At 54.0% G+C, this 26,426-nt stretch overlaps 3 protein-coding genes across 7 annotated transcripts in view; 1 reads left to right on the forward strand and 2 right to left on the reverse strand.

Moving 5' to 3' along the window:
* Positions 1-77: 77 nt before the first annotated feature.
* Positions 78-11,924, reverse strand: Znf512b (zinc finger protein 512B). Of its 2 annotated transcripts, XM_048349772.1 has the most exons (17): positions 11,804-11,924; positions 9,731-9,856; positions 9,334-9,476; positions 8,867-8,995; positions 8,115-8,773; positions 7,788-8,014; positions 7,616-7,687; positions 7,375-7,521; positions 7,092-7,216; positions 6,918-7,010; positions 6,689-6,787; positions 6,406-6,576; positions 5,236-5,427; positions 4,888-4,989; positions 4,223-4,285; positions 3,679-3,777; positions 78-3,404 (listed from the first exon to the last, which is right to left on the reverse strand). In XM_048349772.1, exons 2-17 carry the CDS (start codon positions 9,852-9,854, stop codon positions 3,153-3,155), a joined length of 2,697 nt encoding a protein of 898 aa, XP_048205729.1. In that variant the 5' UTR covers positions 9,855-9,856; positions 11,804-11,924; the 3' UTR covers positions 78-3,152. The 2 variants fall into 2 exon arrangements, with proteins under 2 accessions (XP_048205729.1, XP_048205730.1); XM_048349773.1 differs by lacking the exons at positions 9,334-9,476; positions 11,804-11,924.
* Positions 11,925-15,164: 3,240 nt separating this feature from the next.
* Samd10 (sterile alpha motif domain containing 10) lies at positions 15,165-19,737 on the reverse strand. 4 transcript variants are annotated; one of them, XR_007211383.1, is made up of 6 exons: positions 19,547-19,737; positions 17,400-17,581; positions 17,144-17,315; positions 16,735-16,835; positions 16,357-16,548; positions 15,165-15,513 (listed from the first exon to the last, which is right to left on the reverse strand). XR_007211383.1 is itself a non-coding variant. In XM_048349778.1 (5 exons), the coding sequence occupies exons 1-5, from the start codon at positions 19,635-19,637 to the stop codon at positions 16,465-16,467; spliced, it is 630 nt and encodes a 209-aa protein (XP_048205735.1). In that variant the 5' UTR covers positions 19,638-19,737; the 3' UTR covers positions 15,165-16,464. The 4 variants fall into 4 exon arrangements, 3 of the variants coding, with proteins under 3 accessions (XP_048205735.1, XP_048205737.1, XP_048205736.1); XM_048349778.1 differs by having other exon boundaries at positions 15,165-16,548; XM_048349780.1 differs by having other exon boundaries at positions 15,165-16,548; positions 16,695-16,835.
* A 2,302-nt stretch (positions 19,738-22,039) lies between these two features.
* Positions 22,040-26,426, forward strand: part of Prpf6 (pre-mRNA processing factor 6) — a 55,365-nt gene continuing 50,978 nt past the window's right edge. Inside the window, exons 1-3 of the mRNA XM_048349781.1 lie at positions 22,040-22,247; positions 24,433-24,601; positions 25,227-25,345. Coding sequence (XP_048205738.1) covers positions 22,177-22,247; positions 24,433-24,601; positions 25,227-25,345 — 359 coding nt within the window. The 5' untranslated portion in view covers positions 22,040-22,176. The remainder of the gene's footprint in view (positions 22,248-24,432; positions 24,602-25,226; positions 25,346-26,426) is intronic.

A 26,426-nucleotide genomic window follows, 5' to 3' on the forward strand; every position in this document is an offset into this window, starting at 1 on the left:
AGTTCCACAAGTCCTCGCGGCACCAAGAGCGCCGCTCCCCCTCCCCCCTTAGCACAAACTCAACCGCACAAAAGCCCTGGAAAAGAAAATCAATAAACATTTATTTGATACAGTCATTTTTAATACATACAGTGGATGGCCCACCCCCACGCCTCTCAGGCCAGGGAGCAGAGCGGGGACGAGGATGGATATAGATGGTCACAACATGGGCAGGGCCCAAGCTCACCTGAAAACATCTTGCAAATAAACACTTTGTAGATAGAATATATATATGTGTATATATATATATATATATGGTTACATGTGATAGCTGGAACCTGTCTTTCGAAATGCACTTGTGTACTGAGAACTGCAGTTTGAAAAACAAAAAAACAAAAAACAAGGAACCCAAAGTTTAGGACGCATGGTCACTAAGCAGAAGGAATGACCCACTGGCCCTCCTGAACCAAGCCTCCAGGGCAAGCACCCACTTGCACCCAGCAGGTGCACTGTAACAACCCTCCCTTTCTAGGGCCTCCATTCAGAACCGCCAGAGAGACATGCACTCATCTGCCTGGGCAAGAACATAAAGTGCATCCTCCCTTGTGTGAAGTATCAGCCCCTTGGGTACTTTCCTGTTCTCAGGGCAGGGCATGTGCTGAGCCAGAGGTAGATCTGCAGAAAGACCCCCTGCTGTTGCATTTTGCTAAGGGTCTAGGGCTTGGACCCTAAGGTCCATGCTCATCACACCCTGGGGGCTACCACACTGGTCCCTCTCAGTGAGGGTGTCTATAAAGGCCAATGGAGCCAGAGTTGGGAGGTAGGCCCGCTGTGCCCTGCGCAGGGCCCTACCCACTTGGGAGGACTCTGCAGACCATCCTGCCACTGCCCCTTGCCAGCCAGTATGGAAGGAAAGGGTTGAACCCAATAGCCACTTCTGACAGCAGCCCCCATCCATGCTTATCTCAAAGACAAAGAAGGGAGTTAAAGTGCTAAACATCAAGTCACCCAGGATCTCCACTTCCCACACCAAGGATTTCCTGTAGGCTTCAAGGACTGTCCTGGAAACCTACCTCCAAGTGCCAAGTACCTGCCAGGCTGGGGTGGGTGGCCATAACTATACAGAGGTGTTGGGATATAGCTTTCTCTGTCATAACAAGGGCAAAGTATACCTACCAAGTCCTCCCTTCCCCTACCTAGCTGCACATCACTGCTCAAAACCTCAGCTTACTCTCTGACACTAGATCATATCCACTTTTTTTTTTTTTTTTTTTGGTCAGTCTTAGGGCTTGAACTCTGGGCTTGGGTGCAGTCCCTGAGCTTTTTTGCTCAAGGCAAGCACTCTACCGCTTCGAGCCACAGCACCACTTCCAGTTTTCCAGTGGTTAACTGGAGATAGAGTTCCACAGACCTTCCTGCCTGGGCTGGCTTCAAACTGCAAACCTCAGATCTCAGCCTCCTGAGTAGCTAGGATTACAGGCATGAGCCACCAGCGCCCAGCAATCAGACCCACTTCTACCAATGCAGCCATCTTCTGATCAGGTCAAGGAGTATGGGAGTAAGGAGCCCACTCTCTACCCTTCCCCAGCATATCAGGTCAGGGATACTGAGAGTTAGATCCCTCTCAGACAGTAAGAGTAGAGCAGGCTCATCCCCAAGTCTCCTGGAGCCCCTCTTCCCTGGAGGCAAAAGGGATGCAGGGGCCAATACCGCCTACTGGACAGCAGAGGGGCCTTGGCCAGAGCCACAGCCCAGCCCCATCTCTGGCACCAGGAAACCCTTAGCACCAAAATGTCAAATTGTGGTATTTTTGTATAAAAAACAGAATTTTAAAAAAGGTTGTTACTTGTCACAGCAACAAGACTGGCATCCACAACACCCAAGAGACACGCACACAGGCAAATATCAAAATTCACATCATCCAGGATCAGAGCCTGATCCCTCAGCCCAACCCCCACACCGAAAAACACTCATCCAGCCCTCTCCCAGCCTCCTCTCTGCAAATGGATTGGAACACGAGGCTGCATGCAGTACTACTACCCCCAGGAAGCCAGACACCCTGCCTGGCCCTGCCTATCTGGCAGACCTGGCCACCCTCAGAGCCCCAATGGGGTTTAGCCCAGCCTTAGGGCTGCCACCTTGGCTGAGGTCTCACCCATCAATGGCCTTTGGTTCCTCGTTTCAAATGACCAAGCCAGCAGACATACAAGCTGAAAAAGGGAGGGAGGGCTTTCACCAAGTGAGGCTCCTGGGCCATCCTGGCATGGTGAAACCAGGCTACTCCCACAGATGCCACTCCTCATGGGTCCCTTCTGCCCAGCCCTTGCCCCATTCTTTACTCCAGAGAGGGGCGCTCAGGCTGCCAATCTCACGTTTACAGCTTCAGAAGGCCAGAGGCAGAAAACACTAGCCTCTTGGTTGCAGGCTGGAGCTGGGTACCTAGGCCTCTCTGCAGGCCAAATAAGCAGGGTCAATCCTTTGACCAGTGAGGCTAGCTCACTCACCATGACCAGATGGACCAGTAGGGTGTGGCTTGAAGCACAGTAGGGATGACAGAGAAGGGGGCAGGCCCAGAGAGGTAGAAAACAAAAGGAAAGGGTCAGAGATGGGTAGATGGGAGAGGACTGGTGGCTGTCAGGTCAGCATGGCAGTGGTTGGACGGGGTCTGTCCTGGGAGGTAGCTGGGGATACCAGAGTTCCAGTGTTGGGTGAAGATGAGGCCCCAATGGCGACAGCCAGACTGCTCAGGTGCCCTCCTCAGCCCAGAACCATGGGCTCAGGATCATACCTGAGCCTTGGGGGAGCCAGAGGGAGGACCTCACTGGGCCCCAGGGGGCAGAGACGGGGACCAAAGACCTTCTGAATCCTCTGCACTACAGCACTGATGGTGCCAAGGCCTCAGATTCTGCCAGTATAGTCAGTGGGAAGAGCTGGTCCCCCAAACTATTGCACTTCTGCTGCTGCCCCTGGCACCTTGGGGTGCCCGGTCCAGATGTGCCAAGGCAGCCTGAAGAGGAAGGGCTACTTTCAGGGAGGAGAAGAGAAGCTGGCCACTCCCACTGAACAGATGGGTGAGGGGTAGGGGAGTGGAGAACAGGAGGTCAAAGCTGGTTCCCCAACTCTGAACAGAGTGGGGCTTGATGGCCAGCCTAGTGGCTGGGCCCCCCAGAGGCTCACTTTTCTGGTGCCTTTCCAGCTCCAACCTTCCGCCCAGTACAGCCCCGGGCCCCCTTGTCTCTAGCTCCTGGAGGCCAGTTGTCCCGATGGAGAGGCAGCTTGGACTCGGACTCCTCTGGGGACCACTCCTTTGGCTTGCGGCCCCGCTTCTTCCCACCTGCTAGACTTTTTTTCTTCTCTCTACTGGGCATCAAGGAGTCCTGGCCCCTGGGTCTGGTAGGTGGATCAGATGAGGTCCGAAACCAATTCTAGGGAGAGAAAAGCAGCAATAAAAACCAGGGACCTGCCCCAAAGCTAGACATAGCCACCTTCAGCCCAGGCAGGCAACTCCAAGGAATTGGAGACAAGGTTTCCATCCAAAGAGGCTCCTGCTCAGGGTGCCAGCTCAGGGCAATTCAGCCTTGTGGCTCCTCCAGGGAAGCTGGTACACTGCTTGGAGAAGAATCTACACCCACACCACCTGAGATGCCCATTCTCCACCACATAACCCCAGGGTACAGGCCCAGAGCATTGTTTTCACACCTCTGCATGAGTCTTGAGGATGTGGTACTTGACACCGCTCTCAGAGCTGAACTCTTTGGGGCATAGTAGGCAGCGGTATTTCCCCACCAAGTGGTCCCCCTGCAACACAAAGCAATATAGTACTCAACCCTGAGAGGACCAAATCACCAGATCTGGCCCAGTCCTTACCCAGTTGCTAATGGATCAGGAGCAGAGGCGGCCAGAGGAGCCACATTGTCTCTGTGCCAAGATGTATATACAATGGGTAGGCTTCAAGGACCCACAAGACCACCCTTCAGCAGGACCATAGAGCCATCCCTGTGGGGGGGGGGACAAGAGGCAGGTGCCCCAGGGACAGGCCTTTATCTCAAGCTCATGTGCCCTCTGTCCAGGTCAGAGTGACCACTCATACCCACACAGATAAGGAACGGCAATGCAAGACTTGGAACTGACAGACTTGTGGCCAAGATAAGATTTCACACTAGTAAGCATGGACCCCTGGTAGGAGAGAGTTGTAAGTGCTGCTAAGTGCCCCATCCCACTATGGGGAGGCCCCAGGACTGACCTTGCTGCAGCTGGCAAGATGGGCCTTGAGTCCAGACACACTGGAGTAGATGGCTTCACAGCACTGCAGGCAGGAGAAAGCTATGGGGTGGCCCTGCCAGGGCTTCCCACACCTCAGCCCCAGGGAGTTGAGACCTTGTTGAGACTGGTGTAAGGATATAACCCTAGAGATCTTGGGATATGGACAGGCTGGATATGTGGGGTTCAAGGTTGAGGCCCCTCCCTTCTCTCAATGGAGTCACCATGCAAGGACACTACAGGAGTCCAGGGTCAGAGGTAGAACGTCACTTTGAGGGTGGCTCCCTCCTGACAGGTCTGTCTCTCAGCCTCTGCTGCTCCCTAAAGGGCCATACCCTGGGCCCTCTGTTCTTTTTCTTTCTTTCTTTTTTGTGTCAGTCATGGGGCTTGAACTCTGGGCCTGGGCGCTGTCCCTGAGCTCTTCAGCTCAAGGCTAGCACTCTACCACTTTGAACCATAACAGCACTTCCAGTTTTCTGGTGGTTCATTGGAGATAAGAATCACATGGACTTTCCTGCAACGGCTGGCTTTGAACCTCAGATCTCAGCTTCCTGAGTAGCTAGGATTTCAGGCCTGAGCCGCCGGCGCCCAGCTTGGGCCCTCTGTTCTGAAACTCATCTCCCACACCCTCCACCAGCCCCAGCTCACATCATTGGGACAGTTCACGTGGCCCTTCTCCTTGACTTCATTCTTCCATGCCTCCAGGAGCTGGGGGTTGAGTGTAGGGAGGCCCGGCCGAGTGTAGTTGAGCTGCAAAGCCAGGCACAGCACCAGTTGAGCCCCAGGCTGTGGTGCCCACTGCTCTAACACATATTTCTGCAGCAGACTTAAAGCCCCTCTATAATAGGATAGGCAGATTGTCAAGAGCCCATGAGCATGGCTGTCATGGGGAACTCTGGAGTGAGGCATGTCTTGGCTAGCGGCCAGGAGGCTGAAGGGCTTGAGGAAACAATCAGGGACTGACCATGGCTCCCATCACTTGGGTGGGCCACTCACCCTTGCAGTCTCAGGCACAAGGTCATCCTTCATGCGCCTCTTGGTCCAGTCATGAGCCAACTCATCCTCAGCAATCTCCTGCAAGTGGAACACAGCAACCTGGGCCGAAGTGCGGCGAATGCGACCACTTGGGGTCCGTTCCACACCCAGGTCTTCAGCCTCAGGGGTCTTATCTGTGGGCTCCTCGGAGGGCTGGAGAGCAGAGACACATGGAGACCAGAGTGAAACACAGGATAACTAGAGATAGTGGGTCAAGGCTAGCATGAGTCGCAGGCCATGTATGGCCATTGCAGGCCCAGGGATCCAAGTATGAGAAGGATGTAGACCACATAAGTAGTCCCAGGGAAGATGGAGCCCCAGGCTCCCGTTCTCCCTCTTACCAGAACACAAGACCTAGGATAATTTATTTTATTTATTTTTTTGGCCAGTCCTGGGCCTTGGACTCAGGGCCTGAGCACTGTCCCTGGCTTCTTTTTGCTCAAGGCTAGCACTCTGCCACTTGAACCACAGCGCCTCTTCTGGCCATTTTCTATATATGTGGTGCTGGGGAATCGAACCCAGGGCTTCATGTATACAAGGCAAGCACTCTTGCCACTAGGCCATATCCCCAGCCCCATAGGATAACTTTTTGTTGTCATTGTTGGTTATGAGGCTTGAACTCCAAGCCTAGGTGCTGTTCCTGAGCTTTTATGCTCAAGACTAGTATGCTACCACTTGAGCCACTGCTGTTTCCAGTTTTCTGGTGATTATTTGGAGATAAGTCTCATGGACCCAGGCTGGCTTTGAATGGTGATCCTCAGATCTCAGCCTACTGAGTAACTTTTTTTTTTCTTTTGCCAGTCCTGGGGCTTGAATTCAGGGCCTGGGCACTGTCCCTGAGCTTCTTTTGCTCAAGACTAGCACGCTACCTCTTGAGCCACAGCGCTACTTCTGGCTTTTTCTGTTAATGTGGTGCTGAGGAATTGAACCCAGGGCTTCATGCATGCCAGGCGAGCACTCTATCGCTAAGCTATATTCCTAGCCCCCCATAGGCTGACTTTTAAAGGAAGGAGTCACACTTATTAGGCCACACATGGACATGTAAACAGGTGCATGGCACCCAGGGACCAGCCTGTACCATAGCATAGACCACACAAGAGCCACAAAGACATTGGGTCCATCTCTACTCACCGGGGCTGTGTGTTCTGAGCGCACATGGTAGTCGTGGCCAGCCTTGGAGCGGTATGTCTTGCTGCAGTGGGCGCAGGGGAAGGAGGGGCTGTCTACCTCGCAGGGTGGCTTACCACAGCGCCGTTGGTGGTACTGATAGCCCATGAGGCTGGAGAAGGCGGCCCCGCAACCCTGAAGATCCAAGGCACCAAATCCTGTGTCCTACGTGAGCACAGGCCCTGCACCCTACGCACAACCCTCGACTGACCCCCATGAGCACCCCACACATGCCCCCCCCACTGACCTCTTGAGGGCAGCGCAGCCGCCCCATCTGCTTCAGCACCTTACGCAGCCGCTCTCGTTCTTCTTGTTCCCCACCCTCAGAGGCCTCAGCATCAGTGGCCTGGGGACAGAGAGGACCTCAGGACACCAGCCCAAGGGTGAGGGCCTTATTGGTCCAAGGACAGGCACAGGGAGAAGGAAGGGGGCACGGTGAGAGGTCAGCAAGTCAGGGATGGAGGCGGGCAGCATACCTTGGCACTGTGCTCTGCCATGGTGTGATAGTTGAGGCCAGCCTTGGACTTGAACTGTTTCCGGCAGTGTTGGCACTTGAGTGCCTCCTGAAGCTACAGACAGCCCAGCCATGAGCAGCTCAGCTCAAGAAGCCCAGACACCTCCATTGAGGGCTCCTCCTGGGGCAGTCTTACCTTCTGACACACTTCCATATGCTTCTTGAGTCCCACAAGTGTCTTCCGGGTGACCACGTTGCAGGTGGGGCACACAGCCTCCCCCCGTTCATGGATGGCTCTCTGCCACTGCTCCTCGGGGCCACCTGTGAGGCAGGGCCAGGCCACAGGGGCTTGTGGGGGCTCCTGAATGCTCTGGACATTAGGTGCAGCACCTAGGCAGCACAGTTAGCCCCCATGCCTGTGCTACGGGATCCAGCCCACCAGGGGAGACTTGCCCTGGGCCCCTCCAGGTAGCCCCCACCTGGGGCTGGGTGGGCCACAGGAGCAGCTGCCTCCTTGCAGAGAGTGATGGGAGTGGCCAGCACCTTCTTCCGCACATCATCGGGGCCTGGCCCCTCCTGCTTCTTGGAGCGATGAACTCGGGCCTTGTCTTCAGCTTTGGCCAGGCCTGGGTACATATGCAGGGTGGAAGGTAGGGGCTAAGTGCTAGCACATATGTGGATAAACCCAAGCTGGAAGTAGCCAGTTAACTAGAGTCTTACCTTTGAGCCCAAATGTTCCTGAGATGGATGGCTGCTCCCCTGTGAACTTTTTGGGTGTTTTCTGTTTCCTTCCTGACTCGGGGGAGAGAAAATGAAGCCCAAGATTCTGGTGAAATAACCATTAGAAGGTCCAAGCCCACACCACCTCTGCCCCTAGTACTTTCTATCTTACTGTGCTTTGTGCGTTCCGGGTCCTCTTCAGGTGAGGATAAAGGGCCTGCAGACCGAAGTATCTCTTTTCCAGCTGAGGACCTGCTCCCTGGCAGCAGGGAGCTGTTACTGGAGCCTGCACTCAGCTGGAAGGTTGGGCTCTGGCCCATGGTGGATGGGCCATACTCCCCATTCTCTGACCTTGCCTGCTTAGGGAGGATGGGGCAGGCGTCCAGGCTATCTGAAGCCCTGCAGGGAATGGGCAAGATAAGGGCCAGGCAGGCCTGGTCTTGCCCCATTTACCCTCAGGCCCCACCCAGAACTTCCCATCAGGAGTGAGTTCCTATACCTTTTCTTACTGCTGTTCTTCCCTGTGGCACGAGGTGCTTTGTTTTCAGACTTGGTCAGAAGTAACATTTTGCAGGGTGGTGTATGTCTGCTGATGGCAATGGGCCTGCTGACCGGCACTGGCTTGCTGACCACAATGGGCCTGCTGACCGGCATTGGCTTGGTGACTGGCACAGGTTTTGTAACTGTCACAAGCTTGGTGACTGGCACGGGTTTGGTGACAGGGATGGGCTTGGTGACTGGCACAGGTCTAGTGACTGGCATGGCCTTGGTGATTGGCATGGGCTTAGTGACCGGCCCAATCTTGGTGACTGGCATGGGCTTGGTGACCGGCACAGTTTTGGTGACTGGCACAGGCCTGCTGGCTGTGACTGGTGCAGGTTTGGTGACTGGCCTGCTGACTGTGACCGGCTTGCTGATACCAATGGGCTTGCTGACTCCCACTGGCTTGCCAATGGTGACAGGTTTGCTCACTCCGATGGGCTTGCTGACCCCAACAGGCCGGCTGATGGTGACCGGCCTGTTGACTGGGCCAGGCTTGGGGGCAGGCAGGGGATGGTCCATGTGATTCCAAATCCGGTGCTTCTCCAGCTGGGTCTTGGAGGTGAATGCGGCCTCGCAGAAGGGGCAAGGAAAGGCCAGCCTATCTGAGATGGCGCCCTGGGCAGGGAGGGCAGGTGTGGGATGGGGCCCCAGGGACCTCTGCCCGGATGCACCCCCAGGCCTCCTTTTTCCCAACCCACATCCCCTTACCCCTTGGCACCGCTGGTAATGGTACTTGAGCCCGTAGATGCTGGGAAACTCCAGCCAGCACCCCGAGTTTGGACACTTCACCCTTGAATGTGCCTTGAATTCATCTTTCCACTGGTTCATCAAGGAGAGCTGGGCATAGGGAAAGATGAAGCAGCTAACCCTCAGCCACTCAGGCTTCTGTCAACCTGAGACCAGACTTAAGAGCCCTCCCCAGACCTGTAGGGCACAGAGGCCACGTGAGTCCCTCAATCTCAGGAACACAGCAAGAACTTAAGTCATACCCCAGACCTGTGCTGGGGGCCACAATGTGGCCCACTGGGACCTCACTGCATGTCAGATAGAAGGACCCCAGGACACATGCTGAAACTCAGAGATGACACAGGATAGCAGAAGGCAGGTTAAAGCAGGACAGTGGCCTCCACAAGCTGACCCAGCATAAGTCCTACCCCAGCCCTCAGGTAGCTCACAGGGATGTCTCGGAGGGCCTGGTTCTCAGCTTTCGGCCGCCCCTTTTTCTTCCCTTCTGTCCTGTCACTGGCTGGACTTCCTGTGTCAAAGCAGAGTGGGGCCTGGCCAGGCACTGTCTGTCCACTGTGGGCCACCGGCATCCCTGTGACACAGGATGCAGCAATGCTCAGGGGCTGCACAGCATCACCAGCCACCACGGGGCAGTAGGCAGAGGAGAGCCTTGACTCAGCTCACCAACACCAAGGCACAAGTATAGATGTCCCATTCACAGTAAAAGCCCAGGCCTTAGAGTATATCCAAGTCAGTCTCCACCCCAAGAAGGCCATCAGGACACCCAAGTCATCTTCCCACTGCCTACATGACTCCCTGGAATTGATTCTGGCATTAACTTCTCACCCAGCTTCAGCGGGTCTTGTAGCATGGGAAGTCGGACCTCCTTCCGGCTGCTACCCTTCCCTGATCCACTCTTGCCAGACCCTTGGAGCCGGCGGCCTCCTCCAACACAGAAGGGGTCAGTCATCTCTGCAGAGCAAATGCACAAATCTATAAGCCTGAGAGGCCCACTCAGGACTTTCATGGAGGATACCTTAGGGTCTACCTTAGAGCCTGCCTCTGACAAGCCCTCTGGTCAGAAAGGAGACCTGACTTCCTATGTTCATCACATGGAAAAGTGATAGAGGACGTTCTGACTCATGGTAGGTTTCAGAGCCAAGGTCTCCTCAGATAATCCAAAAGGCACAACATAACAGTTGGCTGCCAGTGGTTCACATCTGTAATCCTAGCTACTCAGCAGGCTGAGATCTAAGGACTGTGGTTTGAAACCAGCCTGGGCAGAAAAGTCCCCACGAGGCTCTTATTTCCAATTAGCCATTCAAAAACCAGAAGTAGAACTGTGGCTCAAAGTGGTAGAGCAGTAGCCTTGAGCAAAAGAGCTCAGGGACAGTGCCCAGGCCCAGAGTTCAAGCCCCAGGACCAGCAGATGCACACATGAATTCACACATGTGTATGCGTGTGCACTGCACATGCACGTACACACACACAGGGCACAAAGCAGTCAAGAAGGGCCTGAGACCTTTCACTAAATTTGACAAGTAAATCCCCATGCCATCCCCTAGGACTGAGGACTAGGTAAGGGATGGATGGTCCTCAGGAGAGGTGATCTGTGCTGACAGCATCCCTCCTAGGGGCCAATTATGGTACCAGTTATTATAGCTGTTGGCTTTCAGGCTGCCAGGACCTAGCACTTCAGGGACACCTTTCCCATGCATTGTCAACCTACCCAGGCAGACACTATTCGATCCTTTTCTCCAGGCGCCACAGATAGCTAATGTGGGTACTAAGACACACCCTCCTCCCCACAGCCCACTTTCTAACCACATAACCAATTCTCTGATAACCAGCATCCCATTCTGGCCTCTGTGCCTGCTGAGCCCTTCTACCTGGTTATCTTCTAAGATTTTGTGCTCAGCCAGAGCCTTTCCCCCCAGATGGATGCTTCGCGTTTAGTCCCTGGGCTACCACAGGCTAGCTGGCCTCCCACCTCACTACTCTCAACAGCCTCTAGGTTCTTTTCTATGAGCCCACTTTAGCTAAGCATGTTACCATCAACACTGGCAACAGAGGCTCAGGCTCCAGAGCTCGCCAGAGTACTGATCAGAGTATGCCGTCACCCAAGGCTGACCCTCCAAAGAAACTTTTCTGCTGGGGGACACCTCCTCCCCTGAGAGCAGAAACCGGGAGTATCTCTGTGCCTAGTTATCCCTGTGAGGTCCTCCCACAGAGACCCTCAAAGCCACAAAGGGGCTGGGAGGGACTGCTGAATCCAGGAGGGTGGAGGTCTGGACAGCCAAAGGTGATGCTGAATACTGGGCCTTGGGAGGAGGGTCCCAGGTGGCCAAAGTTCTCAGGCAATCCTCATTTTGTAATTTCAAAAGGCGACTGTGCGGGCATTGGTCATCACAGCCCTTGAAGGCTCCAGAGACTGGGGGTGCGGGGTGCGGGCTGAAACTCCCTTCCAGTCTTTCTGAAGCCTGAGCAGAGAATTCAGAGTTGGGTGCCTGAAACCCTCCTTCCACCTGAGCCTGCGGCTTCGCACCACCACAGGATGGTGTCCGCGGCGGGGACCCGGGTCTGGGCGCGGGGCCTCCGCGGGAGTGGGGGGGGGGCGCCGCTGGCAGCCCAGGTCCGGCCAGGCCCGGCGCACCTGAAGGCAGGTCGCCACCCACCTGTCACCTGCGGCCGGCACGGCCTCGGCCTGGCCCGGAAGGGCCGACCGCGGGGGGGGGTGGGGGGGAGGCAGTGAACCAAAATGGCGACTTTTTTCTGTAGGAGGAGGCAGGAAGACGGCGCCGGCGCGGGGCGCGGCGCGGGTCTGGGCGTGCGGGGCGGGGGGGTGACGGGCCGGGCCCCGGGGCCTGCGCGAGGCGGACGCCGGGCTGAGGCAAGGTCGGGCCCGCGACCGGCGCTTACCTGCGGCGCCCAGCGAGGTGCGGCCGGGCCGGGCCGGGCCTGGGCCTGGGCCGGGGCGCGGGGCGCGGGGTCCGGGCGGCGTCGGCTGCGCGCCGCGCTGCGCACATGCGCGCTCCCGCCCCTCCCACCTTTGACAGTTTTACTGCGGGGGGGGGGGGGGGAGGAACTCTCGCTCTCGCGGTATTCCCGCAGCCGTCGTGCGGTGGGGAGGGGGTCGTGCTCGGCCTCCGCCGAGACCACCGGCCTCCGCCCGGACCCACCGGGGCGGGAGGCCGACGGCCTCCAGGGACCCGCCGAGGTGCGGGGAGCCTTTTAGGGGTGGAGTAAACCGAGGCACTCCGGAGCTCGGGGCGGTGCCTCCAGCCAGGCGACGCCGCGCCCCGGAGCCGGCCCTAGGCAGGTGCTGTGGACCGGGGCCCGTCCTCTCCGCAGCTTGGTCCCGGTAGCCACTTGTGAGGCCCTGGAGTTTTGCCGGGATCGCTCGTCATGGAGTCATCTTCTCCCAGCTCTGTGGGCCGTGGTCCGGGCCCAGAAGCCAATGCCTGGCTCCGAGCTTCGAGCCCAGAACCTCGGTGCTCCTGGCGTCAGTCCCGGAGCTCACGAGACCCCACCGCGCAGGTCTTGCCTGGGGAATGATCTCCTGGAGGTGGCTTAGGGAGCGCCAGGCGCTAGCCGGCTGGTGAGAAGGTCCACCGTGCCTGGAGCTCCACGGAAGGCCATCCAGCGGTGCTTCCAAGACACTCATTCTTCCTGCCCACAGCACCCATCTTCCTGGGAGTAGCTCAGAATCTGGGCTTACATTTTGTACTCAGAAAACCGTTGAAATGCTGTCTAGTCATGTGTATTTATTACTTTTATTATTAAAACTGGCTTTTTTTTTTGTCGGTTGTGGGGCTTGAACACACTGGCCTGGGTGCGGTCCTTGAGCTCTTTTGCTTAAGGCTATCACTCTACCACTTTAAGCCACCGTTTCACTTCTGGTTTTCTGGTGGTTAATTGGAAGTAAGAGTCTTATGGACTTTCCTGCCCCAGCTGGCTTTGAACTGTGATCCTTTGAACTCAGCCTCCTGAGTAGCTGGGATTATAGGCATGAGCCACTGGTGCCTGGTTTCAATAGGACCTTCCTGAATCTACTTTGTCTGATGCCTACATAGAGGCAGGGTTTAGGCCCTGTGTAGAAGAGGCAATCTGTTGGTCCTTTCCTTGGAGATGTAAACTAGAGAGAGGTCAGTGTGCACAGCCTCCCCTAGTGACTCCAGAAAGAAGAGTTGCTCACATACTAAATATCCTTACCTTTTTGTCATCCCTACCCTGGAGACAGACCACTAGGATGTTGGTGGGGTGGTATCACCTGAGGTACACTAAGGTTATTAGCTTTCCCCCGTAAATATGGATGTTTACAAATGGGATATGTGAATGTCCATAGGTGTGTGTCTACATGACCCATATGTGTCAGGTAGTGTCCATGTTTGGAGATCGCAGTGTCATGGCATACCTACACATCCTGTACTATGTAAGATTGATACTCACCTATATGTTAATATCCAGTGATTAGACCTTAGGTTGCATATCTGTACCTTAGCTTAGGTGCACCTAGGGCATGACACCTCATGTACATATCTGTCTCACCAGATGAAGGATCAATTGCTTTCTGTGTGTATCTAGGTGTCAGGGTATTGTGTAATACAGCAGATTGGTGTATATCGTGAATGAGTTGTGTCCTGTGTTGTGCAGTAGTATTTGTGTGTAATTACATCTGTGTATATGAGGTTGTTATATACTCGTGGGAATCATTGTGATTGTGTCTTGTCAAGGGGCTGGGAATATGGCCTAGTGGCAAGAGAGCTTGCCTCATATACATGAAGCCCTGGGTTCAATTTCCCAGTACCACATATATGGAAAACGGCCAGAAGTGACGCTGTGGCTCAAGTGGCAGAGTGCAAGCCTTGAGCAAAAGGAAGCCAGGGACAGTGCTCAGGCCCTGAGTCCAAGGCCCAGGACTGGCAAAATAAATAAATAAATAAATGTGTCTTATCAAATACACAGGTCTGTTTATCTTTGTTGAGCATATAGTTGTATGTCTGAATATTATACCATTAGGTTTCTGTGTACATGTGTATATGGTTTATACCTCTGTGTTCCTATTTGTATGTCTGGTTGCTGTGTGTATATGTGTCAGATATGTGTTGTTTGTTTTGCCAGTCCTAGGGCTTGAACTCAGGGCCTGAGCATTGTCCCTGGCTTCTTTTTGCTTAAGGCTAGCACTCTACCCCTTGAGCCACAGCACCACTTCCAGCTTTTTTCATGTATGTGGTGCTGAGGAATCAAATCCAGGGCATGCAAGGCAAGCACAGTACCACTAGGCCACATTCCCAGCCCCAGATGTGTGTTCTGATCTGTGTACTACTTATATCAGGGCACAGCTCTGTGTGAGACTGAATAGTGAGCTCTAACAGGTGATCATATCAACTTCCTGAACTTGTGATTGGGTTTAATTTGGGAAAAGTCTTTGCAGATTTGATTGAGCAACAGGCCACCTAGATTACTCAAGTAGGCCTAACTCTAAATTTCCCTACAAGGACATAAAGGGAGACTTGAGGGCAGAAGAGTGATGAGACCACAGAGATACAATGTTGCATCCCTGAGCCCAGGAATCCTAGTCACCAATAGCTGGACAAAGCAAGGAAGAATTCCTCCTTTGTATCTTGAGGGAGTATGGCCTTGTTGATTTCTTATCTACAGAACTATATCTATTTTTTTCTTCCCCTCCCCCTCCCCCACTCTTTGGTATTGGAGATCAAATCAAATCTTTTTTTTTTTTTTTGGCCAGTCCTAGAGCTTGAACTCAGGGCCTGAGCACTGTCCCTGGCTTCTTTTTGCTCAAGGCTAGCACTCTACCTCTGAAGCCACAGCACCACTTCTGGCTTTTTCTGTTAATGTGGTACTGAGGAGTTGAACCCAGGGCTTCATGTATGTGAGGCAAGCACTCTACCCACTAGGCCATATTCCCAGCCCTTGGAGAGCAAATCTTGATCACAAGATTGGGGCCTTGTGCATGCTTTACCAGTGATCTGTACTATTAGTTTCTGTTGTTGGAAGCTACTGCTCACAGTTCTTTATTACAGCAGCCCCATGAACATGTGTCTGGATTATCTGTTGTTTTTACTGGGGAAGAGGTTGTTGTGTGCTAATCACTGGGTACCATTCAAAAGCCCTTGCCTGAGGCTTCTTGTCCTCTAACTAGGGCCCTGGAGTTAATAGGAAGCCCTTCCAGGACTTGACACCATTGCTTCCTAGTGATCACAGCTGCAGGAACTGGTAGATACCCCCTCCTTCCAGACCCAGCACTTTGGGCACTTACTTGAGAACCAGGTTTATTTCTGATTTTTTTTTTTGTCAGAGTATAAAAAAGTGAGGGAAAAACAAGGAAGATAAGACAGGAACATTGGATAGACAAGTTAGAGGAGGGAAAAGGGGAGAAATGAACCCTCTGACTGAAGGCTGATAGCACAAGGTGGGCAGGAATACTGGAAGCAGTTATGACAGGGGGTCCCCGGTGGGTGGGAGTACATACAGTATGAGAGGCATCAGGCCAGTTGTCCAAATTCAGTTACTTGGTACCTGCAATGATCAACTTCAAGTCCCAAGGCCAGCTCTTGGCACACAGACTGGAGGCTTAGCCCCACCTGTCCCTGAGTTTTTCAAAGTCCCTGGGGGAGTGGGAAAGGGCAGAAGAGTGAGAAGGTGGCTGCTAAGACCACACTTATTATTCCTCTGCCAGGCAGCACCAGCCCCCAAACACCCAGGGAGGGGTTGCTCAGGTGCCTGGTGGCAGATGTGAGGGTAAGACCCTCAGGACAGTCTCTCCTGTAAATGCACATTTTCTGGAGAAAGCAACAAGAGGAGATTCACATCAGGACTGTGTCTTGAATATGGTCTCCCAAGAGCCAGGGATTTGGGAAGATGCTTAAAAGCAAGACTCTCCTGAAGGTAAGGCCAGAAGTGCTGCTGAATTTGGTGAGCTGGACAGGGTTGGAGACCTTTTGGTACCACATTTTGTCTTTGGGACTTGGGCACCCTGGGCCTCTCTCTGCCTCCATTTTCAAGAGTAGGTGGCAAAGATTTCATAATGACTGAAGCACTTGCTGCGGTGCCTGGCTGGGTTGGTGCAGTACTGATGGTCCTTACTCTGAACAATGGGTTGGGCCTGCTGAGCCTTGAGGGGGTAGGGAAGGAACACAAGCCAAAGGGAGCCAAGGCAGATTGTCCCACTGTGCAGCTGACCTGGCGGTGCCCAGGGTGGACACAGAACTGGATGAGTCAAGAGAAAGATGGGTGACTCAGGTAATGGCAGATGGTCACATGGTGAAGGGAATGTAAATAAACAGACTCCCTGGGAATGTGGGGCCATTCAAACCCCATTTTGACTCCAGGAAGCTGCCCTGCTTGCTGCTAACAGCACCAGGGGGCAAGCCTGGGCTTGGGTCCCAAGAGGAGGGGATACACACAAGTAGCCCCCTCCCCTTCCCCAGGGCACAGCCTGGAGTGCCAACCAGAGGCATCTGGAAGTTGTGTTTCTGGTCCTGCCTGTTCATTGAGATGGGTTTAGTCATTAGGGCATCCTGCCAGGGTCCAAGTAGGGCTGTAGGGCCAACTCTGCCTCATCCTTGGCTGTGGGCTCCGGTCACAGTGTTGGGGTCTGGGGTCCAAGCCCGGGCACAGCTAGAGCATGTTTCCGAAGGAAGCTGTGGGATGGACAGGTGTGAGAAAACTGGCCTACCACATCTTAGTCCTTACCAGGGCCTCCAGCCACCCTCTCCTGGTTACACCACTCACCCTGCACTTTGGGCTCAGTCCCCCTCAGTCCGGCACTTCCGATCCTCCCACTGACCTTGGCTGAGCAGCTGTAGGCTCCTCCCCTCCTCTCGCACCTGCAAGCGGAGCACCTGCTGCAGCACCTCCTGTCTCTGTGCCTCCTGTGCCAGTCCCATCCGCTGCAGCTTCTCTGCATTCAGCCGAAGCAGTGCTCGGCCTGGGGAAAGAGGGGAGAGGAAGGAGGGCCCCAGCAAGGCCAACAGGCACATAAAGACCAAGGCAGATGAACTACATGGTGAGACCTTGTCTCAAAATAAATTGAAAGAAGAAAACAAAACAAAACAAAAAAAGCAGGCCAAAGCAGGGACAAGAAAGAAAGGGGAGAGGCTAAGTAGAGAAGTATCTGATGAAGACAGAACAGAGTGTGACCCAGAAGAGAACCTGGCTCAGAGGATATGGGTAGCCAGTGGGGGAAGGTATTCTCTTGAGCATCCTGGCCCCACTCTGCCCATGGCCCCACCATACCAGTGATGGCATGCTGGGAGAAGGCCTCAACGTAGACGAGGTAGTTATGGGGACAGTGCTTCTTAAGCCACTTGCAGACGTCCTGCTGGCTCCACAAGACCACAGGCCGCGTCAAGCCACCCAGTGAGGGGCTTGTGTGGTACAGGCCATAGTGGTCAGAGTACAGACGGCCCTGCAAGGAAGGAGGAATGGTATGGAGAGTGAGGGCGACAGAGCAGAAAGGGCAGAGGTTCTGGTTGGGTAGATGAGTGGGCACCTGGGAGGTCTCTGTGCCAGGCTGCTGAAGAAGCTTGATTGGTCTGCTGCTGGAGGCTCTCTGACTTCGGGAGTCGTGCCATGTGAGGCTTGTGCCTGGTGTCCGAGGCAGGTGGCAAGGGATGCTCTCAGCTGACACAGTGTGCTCCAAGAGGGTCCGGCAGAAGTTGAAGTGGGCAGTGGCTACATGCAGAAATGCCCAGTCAGAGTGGCCAGGGCCAGAGGCTCATCCTCTGAGAGCCAGCTCCTTGCCTAGGCCATCATCCCTCCACCAATGAGGGGAGCCACTTCCCTACCAAGGACATCCCAGACCTCTAAGACAGAAGAAAATAGTGGGAGATTTGTGGTTGTGCTAGTACAAGGGCTTGAACCCAGGGCTTCCCAGTCGCTGAGATTTCTTGCTCCTGGCTGGTGCTCTACCACTTGAGCCATGCCCTAATAGTCCTCTAGATGACTCCTCCCCGCTAACCTCACACACCAAAGATAAATTGGACATGTCTTTCTTCCTTTCATGTCTATAGCCCACACTCTTCCCCTCAGTGCTTTACTTAGATTAGATGACCTGCCTTCCAGAGAACCTCAGACCTATGGTTAGGTAAGGGGTACCATTCCCAGACCTCCCCGACTTCCTTCTTTCTTGCCTGAGGCTTCCACACAAGCCTCACACACTCACACACTCCACACAGAAACAGGGTATACACACAGGATGTGTCTTCAAGGAAAAAGCTGGCTCCATTCTGAAAGGCCCTTATGTGAGGAGGTCTGGCTGAGGTTGCTGCTGCTCATCACCACTGAAAGTACCCAGTTCAAGCAACACCTCTTGGTGTTTGAGACTTGGCTCTCGCCCTGATGTACTTGCTAACTATGACTGACAAAAAGCCTGAACTCTGGAAAAGCCAGCTACAGGGACTTTCCAAACACATGCTGGATATTCCTGTTTCTCCTCCACAAGGTCCATGACACTGTATGAATGGAGTATTTCCTGGGCATGGACTGTTCAACACAGGGGTATAGACTGCAGCCACAAGTTCAAGACTCTCTCTTCCCACACCCACTTCATGAGACTGGTCATGTTTTAGTTTTATAGCTATTTCTGAGATTACCAATGACCTAACAATGGGAAGGGCTGATATCTCTATCCTTAAGGCTGGCTGGCCCAGGTCTGGGTGCACAGGGGCTCCGTGCAGCACTGTGAATGAGTGAATGAGTAAATGAAGGCTCCGTGGCATGTCTGAAAGTCAACAATGGAAGGTGGTCTCAGGCTCCTGAGTCTCCCTAAATGGGCCCCGCCCAACTGTGAGCATAGGCATTAGGGAACCTCCCTCCCAAGGAACAGGCCATCCTTCCACACTGGGGCAGGGCTGGGGGATGTGTCTACGTCTGAGTAATGGGGTAAGCACCCCTTCTACTCCCCATACTTCCTTCCACCTCTCTGAGACTTCTGTGGGTCAGCACTTTCCCAGCCACCATTCTTACAACTTTGCACTTGGCCCCTGGTGACACTAAATTTGAAGTTTAGGGTCAGATACCAGGTGTAGCCACTGCCCCAACGTAGCCCCTAGTACCGTGGGAAAACATTTATGTTAAGCCCGCACCTTCCAGGGGGCCCCGGGCTTCCAGGGGACACCGGGCACGGTGGTCTCCCGGCTTCCCGGGGCCTCTCTGCTGGGCCGGGGCGGGAGCTGCTGCTCCAAGGGAACCAGCGGGACGCCTAGGCCCGCGCGCACCTGCCGGGCCCACCAGGCCCCGCCCATTTCCTTCCCGCAATGTCAGAATTCCAGAAACAAATGGGCCGGGGCCGGGGCCGAGGCCGGGGTCGGGGCCGGGGCCGGGGCCGGGGCCGGGGCCGGGGCCGAGCCCGGCTGTGAGCTCAGCCCCTCTCAGCCCTTCCGCCCGGGAGGAAAAGGGCGGTGCAGCCGGGTGACAGCCGGGGACGCGGCTCGGGCCGTCCGCTCCCCTCCCCAGGCCGAGGCCCGAGGCCGGCCGACCCCCGCCCCGCTCCCCTGGGCCGGACCAAGGCCCCGCGGCCCCGCCGGGCGAGGACGCCCCCCCTCCGGTGGCCTGGGCGGGGCGGGCGCTGGGCCCCTGAACCTCGGCCTCGGTGTCCCCGCCCGCGGCATTTCGGAGCCCCGGTCCATCCCGGCTCACCGTCCACATCTCGGCGCTCCCCGAAGCCCGCGCGCACAGCCCCGGAGCGGCCTCGCGGGGGGCTGAGCTTGGACCTCAGCTCGGTGAACATGGGGCCCGCGGGTGACGGGCCGGCGCCCACGCCCCTCGCCGGGCGCAGGGCGCCCAGTGTGGCCGGCGGGCAGCGCGCGCCGCCGCCCCGCCCCGCCGCCCGGTCCGGGTCCCGCGGCCAGGGAGTCTGCGCGGCAGGCACCTGCTGCCGAGCCGGTGCGCCGGGCGCGTCGGCGGCGCGCGGGGCGGCGTGCGCCGAGGGCGTCCTCCGGGACAAAAGGCGCTGCTGGTGCGCACCTGGGCTCCGCGTGCCGGCTGGAGCCAGGGGCTGCAGGTCCCCGCCGTCCATGGCGGGAGAGCAGCGTCCCCTCAGTCCACGGAGGCCGGGCCCAGAGCCTGTGCCCTTCCTGAATACGTGCTCACTTAGTTTTCCTATCTAGTGAATGTACTCAGTCTATTTTTTTTTTCCTTGCAGGTACCAGTGACTCGGTCTTCCCCTTGTTTGGTTTGCTTGGTGCTCTACCACTTGAGCCATGCTTCCAGCCCAGCTTTTTGCTGTTTATTTTGGAAATGTTGTCTGTTGAACTTTTCTGCTTGGGTTCGCCTCAAATTGTGACCCTGTAGATCTCACTCTCCTGAGTAGTGAGTTGCTGGTGTGTGCTATCATGCCTCACTTATTCATTCTCTCTCTCTCTCTCTCTCTGCTGGTGGTCCTGGGGCTTGAACTCAGGGCCTAAGTGCTGTCCTGAGCTTTTGTGCTCAAGGCCAGACTCTAGTGCTTGAGCTACTACCGCTGTACTTCTGGCCTTTTATGATTAACTGGAGATGAGTCCTATTGACTTTACTGCCCAGGCTGGCATTGAACCTTGATCCTCAGATCTCAGCTTCCTGAGTAGGTAGGATTATAGGCATTGAGGCAACAGTGCCTGACATTCTCTTCATCTCTTAGGAGACCTCTTCCTCAAAGGAGCTCCTTTCCCAGAGAAGCTCCTAAATCTGGCTCAGTGCCCAGGGAAGGGAGAGAGGAGATCAGTGCTCAGTAACTAAAAGGGGCGTGGATTGGGGAGCAGGGAAAGAAGTGCCAAGGGTTGCAGGAGAGATGTCTCCTCACCAAGTAAGATGCCCTAGAAAGTCAGGCAATGGTGGCCCACAGCTGTAATACTAGCGATTTGGGAGGCTGAGAGCTGAGGATCATGGTTCTAAATGTCAGTGAGAAATGTTGGTGTGACCTTTTTGTTTTTTCCCCCCCAGTCCTGGGGCTTGGACTCAAGGCCCGAGCAATGTCCCTGGCTTCTTCTTGCTCAAGGCTAGCACTCTGCCACTTGAGCCACAGTGCCATTTCTGGCCACTTTCTGTATATGTGGTGCTGGGGGATCGAGCCCAGGGCTTCATGTTTACGAGGCAAGCACTCTTGCCACTAGGCCATATCCCCAGCCCCTTGATGTGACTTTTATCTCCAATTAACAAGCTTTTTAAAAGCCAGAAGTAGGGCTGGGATGTAGCTCAGTGGCAGTGTTAGAGCACCAGCCTCAAGCGGAAAAGCCAAGAGAGAATGCAGGCCCCGAGTTCAAGCCCCAGTATCAGCACTCACAAACACACACGATCAGGTTGACAGCTGCCTCTGGCTTACAGATGCTTCTGGCTTTTGCCTGCAGACCTAACTAAGGATCACAATTTGAAGCCTGCCTGGGGCAGAAAAATCCATGAGCCTTTCATATCCAATTAACCACTGAAGTGGAGCTGTGGCCGAAGTGCTGGACCACCTGCCTTGAGTGAAAAAGGACAGTGTCCAGGCCTTTAATTCAAGCACTAGTACCAGCACAAAAAAGAAAAGAAGAAAGAAAAAGAAAAAATGACGAGGCTGCAGCTAGCTCTTTTGCTTGCTCTGCCCAAGAACTTGGCTGCCTCTCCTGAGGTGTAGGTGAAGATTGCAGATGTCTGTCCGCACATGGACACAAATACGTGAAGACTACAGCGGTGCTGGTCTACCAACCCCCCACTTCCCCCGCGGGGGCCCCCCCCACGGCCTGCAACGTTGGCCGGTGGGCCGCGTACTGACTCCTGCTGGGTTCACTTGTTTTCCTCAGGAGCAGGAGATATTCAGGATGTGTCAGTGGGGGCCTGAATATGGGCCCCGGAAGTCGGGGCTGAGCAAGTTGGGGGCCTTCAGAGGCGGATTCCGGCGGATTCCAGCCGGGCTGGAAGTAGGTGGTCCAGTCCGTAGCTCCGAGGCAGGCCTGGGCCCCCATTTGGCTTGGAGCAGGCACACCAGGCTTAGCTTGGCCTCGGGTTTGGCGGGGCAGCGGGGGCGGGACGATCCTCTGCTGGCCTGTAGTAGTCCTCCTGGCCACTGGTGGGCGCTCTCGCACCCGAGCCAGCCTTAGACGCGCGCCGCAGGAGCATCCGGAAAGGTTCCCGGCGGTGCATCCGCGACTTCCGCCCAGGAGTTCCCGGTGGGCGGGGCTTCTCGCTGGACTGTTTCCGGAGCGCGGGTGAGGCTACGGCTGCGACGCTTCTGGTGGCAATACCGCGAACGATTCAACGCTTCAGTGCCGGGCGGCGCTTTCGTCTTTTCTAACGTTTTGTTTGTCGTCGTCGCTATGAACAAGAAGAAGAAGCCGTTCTTGGGCATGCCCGCTCCGCTCGGATACGTGCCGGGGCTGGGCCGGGGGTGAGGCCCGGGACTACGCGCGGGCGGGGGGGGGGGCGGGCGCGCGGGGAGGGGTGGTCGCCGACGGGGCGGGCGCGGGGAGCGCGGGGCGAGGCGGCGACGAGGCGGCGCAGACCGGGCACTGGTGGCTGCAGCCGCGTTCCCCAGCCCCCTGAGGCTTCGCTCATCCTGGCAACCCTGGAGGAAGACTGTGCCTGGGAGATGAGGGCAACGGTAAACCAGGGTCCACAGCTTTACGGTTGGGAGGACACTCCGTCTGCCTTTATCCCTGTAGGACGCCCAGGGCCTGACTGTGAGGCTTGCTTGCCACCGAGGAGACATACCTTAGAGCTTAACCAGGAAGGGGTCTTAGCCCCAGCAACCGTGAGCAGGTCTACTGTAAGAAGTAGATGAGGCCCTAGTATGTATGCAGTAGGAACACTGCCCTCTTCCCTTACTTCAAGCATTACTGGTCCTCATTATGCAGGGTTGACCACTATAGGCTGTCAGTCTCAGCCCTCAACCACAAGATGAGGCTTGTGCTTGGGTGCCCCAGGTCTGCTGTGCAATGATTTCCGTAAGTTGTTGGGTAAGTCAGCAGTTAGCATCTTTCTTGGTTACCCGTTTGGTTAGAAAAACATGGTTTTTTCTTAATAGTGGTATTAGAAACTGCACGATGCTTCACCATTTTTCGAGGACCTGCAATGTCACTAGGATCTTCACTACATGCTTGGTGGTTGTATAAATAAATATATAATTGGAGTTCTAGAGAGCAGGGGGACTTTCAGAGTGCAGCTTGATTTGGGGATGTCACACATAGAGTAGAATAGAGGAAAAGCTCACACACACGTGTGTGTGTGTATTTTGGTGGGTTGTGGGGCTTGAACTCACCACCTGGGCACTTTCTCTGAGCCTTTTTGTGCTCAAGGCTAGTGCCTTACAACTTCAGCCATAGTGCCACTTCCGAGTGGTTAATTGGAGATGAGTCTAACAGGGACTTTTCTGCCTAGACTGGCTTCAAACCTCAATCCTCAGATCTCAGCCTCCTGAGTAGCTAGGATTACAAGGTTGAGCCACTGGCTGTTGGCTAGGAAAGTGTTTTGTGTGTAGGCAATTTAAAAAAAAAGGGCAGTGGAAATGTAGTTCAGTAGTGAAGTGTCTGTTTTGTGCAAGGCTCTGGTTGACCCCCTGTGTCCCACTCCCTTCAAAATAAAAATGAATCTCAAAAGAAGACGAGGGATTAGCTGAATAGAGTGGAATGTGGGTCAAGTAGATAGAGCTTCCAGAGATTGAAGGGGCTTTGTGTATTAGGCTAGAGCTCCTATAGGCTTTGGAGAGACTAAAGAATGTCTTAGAGCTGTGTTTTAGGAAGAATCACCTAGCAGAGGCAAGATGGCTATATTACTAGCTGTGATGGGTGTCATGGTGTAGGGAGGAGCGATTGGAGGTGGAACTAGTAGTACTTAGAAGCAGATAGAATGGAGAAGACTGAAGAGTGAGGCAGAAATGATATCATGGTGCCTGTCTTGGTGCCTGAGATGGCATTACTGCTAACAACTGAATAGCATTAGAGCAGCTACTGTGTACAAAAAGGGGGAACTTAGTTTGGGCCTGGTTGAAAGTTGGAGGGTGAGGCTCATGGGCAGTTGGAACTATGAGGCTGGAACTTGAAATAAGCAAAGTCTAAAGACTTGGGAATCATGTAGAGGAGAAATGGGAGTACCTTGGGGTGGACAGAAGTTGTCTATAACCTACTCAGGGTAGGTGAAATGTTCAGGCTAGTGGAGAAGATCAGTAGTGTTAGGCAGCATGGTTTGAAAACATAGCTGCCACCAGGAGGCTTGTGGGTTCCCAGAGGGGTTATAAAAGAGATTTTATTAAGTGGTGACTAGTAAGCTGGGTGCCAGTGGCTCATGCCTGTAACCCTAGCTACTCAGGAGGCAGAGGTGTGAGGATTGTGGTTCAAAGCCAGCCTGGGCAGGAAAGTCCATGAGACTCATATCTCCAATTAACCACCAGAAAACAGGAAGTGGTGCTGTGGCTCAAAGTTGTAGAGCTCTAGCCTTGAGCTGAAGAGCTCACCGACAGTGCCAGGTCCAGAGTTCAAGCCTCACAACCAACTGGCCGGTGGGGGGGGGCGGGGATGACTGGTGGTGGAGGATGATCGGGCTTACTCAGATAACAAATATCTTGGGGCCTCTTGCAGTGCCACTGGCTTCACCACTCGGTCAGATATTGGGCCTGCTCGGGATGCAAATGATCCTGTGGATGATCGCCATGCGCCACCAGGCAAGAGGACTGTGGGGGACCAGATGAAGAAAAACCAGGCAGCTGATGATGATGATGAGGATCTAAATGACACTAACTATGATGAGGTGACTTCCATGGTTGTTCCTACCAGTTAATAGAAGGACTGACTAGTCTCTATGCTGATGGGCTTGGATTCATGGAACATCTTTAGCAGAGAGAGGAGGAGTAAAAAATTCAAAGGAAAAAAGCTCCCTTTTTTGTCTTTACAAAAAAGATACACTTTCAAGTTCAGAATGCAGAATGCTACTACCTTGGTTTTTCTTTCTCTGTTTTTTTTCTTTTTTTTCCTTTTTGTGACTGTCCTGGGGCTTAGACTGAGGGCCTGGTCACTGTCCCTGAGCTTTTCAGCTCAAGGCTGACACTCTGCCACTTGAGGAACAGTTCCACTTCCAGCCTTTTGGAGATAAGAGTCTCAGGACTTTCCTGCCCCAGTGGGCTTTGAACAGTGATTCTCAGATATCAGCCTCCTGAGTAGCTAGAATTACAGGTGCAGACCACCACCACTCGTCCAGTTCCGCTATCTTTTATGTCTCTGGTGCTTGAGGAATGTTAATCAGCTGCTCTAGAGTGACCCTCATTTTGGTTTTGTCTTATGGAATCATAATTAGCAAGTGATTACAACCAGGTATGTTCTCTGTTATTAGTGGGGATTGTGTTAGAGGGGATATTAAGTGTGTTATTTGTTTTTAGTTTAATGGCTATGCTGGAAGCCTCTTCTCAAGTGGGCCTTACGAAAAAGATGATGAGGAGGCAGATGCTATTTATGCAGCTCTGGATAAAAGGATGGATGAAAGAAGAAAAGAAAGAAGGTAAATTACTTTATCCAACTTATTTTCAAACCCCAGTATTATCCAACAAGAAAAATAAAGATTATAATTTTTTTTATGTCTGTCCTTGGGCTTGAACTAGGTTTTCCCTCGAGGCTGGTGGTCTACCACTAGAACCACAGTTCAACTTTAGCCTTTTTGGTGGTTAATTGGAGATAAGAGTGCTGGTAGTTTATGCCTGTAATCCTAGCTACTCAGGAGGCTGAGATCTGAGGATGGGTGTTCAAAGCCAGGGTTCAAAGCCAGCCCGGGCAGGAAAGTCCGTGAGACTCTTATCTTCAATTAACCACCAGAAAACCAGAAGTGGTGCTGTGGCTCAAGTGGTAGAGCACTAGCTTTGAGCTGAAGAGCTTCATGACAGTGTCTAGACCCAGACTTCAAGCCCCACGGTCCAATGGCTGATTTAAAAAAAAAAAAAGAAAGAAAGAAAAAAGCGAGTCACTGACTTTCCTGCCCAGGGAGGCTAGTTTTGCACCTTGAAACACAGATCTCAGGTGCCTGAATGGCATGAGCCAGGAGACAGATCTGGAGCATCATAGTTTGAAACCAGCCAGGGTAGAAAAGTTGGATGACTTCCATCTCCCATATAACCAGCACAAAGCCAGGCTAGGTGCATGTCTTAAATGGTAGTGTCACAGCCAGGCAAGCAAGCTGAATAAGCAGGAGGCCCCGAGCTCAAACTCCAGTACTAGCATTAAAAAAGAGACTAGTCTGCTCAGTTTTTCTTTGTATTAGTGTATTGGTATTAGGACTCAACTCAGGACTTCATACTCAGCTTTTTTTACTCAGGCCTAGTGCTCGCCCATGTGAACCATGCCTCCAATTCTAACTTATTGCTGGTTAATTGGAGATAAGAGTCTTGTAGAATTGTTTGCCCAGGCAAACAGTTCTCAGGTCTCAGCCTTCTGAGTAGCTAGGATGAATCATCAGTGCCTTGTGTGTGTTCAGTTTTGGAGCTGTATAGGCCTTGTTCTATGGCAGCTGCACTTGGATAAATGCTGGGTGGTTGTAGTCTAGCCTCAGGGCCTAGGACCTATCATGAAAGCTTGAGTGTCTCTAGTTT

This window comes from Perognathus longimembris, chromosome 6 (genome assembly GCF_023159225.1).
Source record: "Perognathus longimembris pacificus isolate PPM17 chromosome 6, ASM2315922v1, whole genome shotgun sequence".
Taxonomy (NCBI): Eukaryota; Metazoa; Chordata; class Mammalia; order Rodentia; family Heteromyidae; genus Perognathus; species Perognathus longimembris.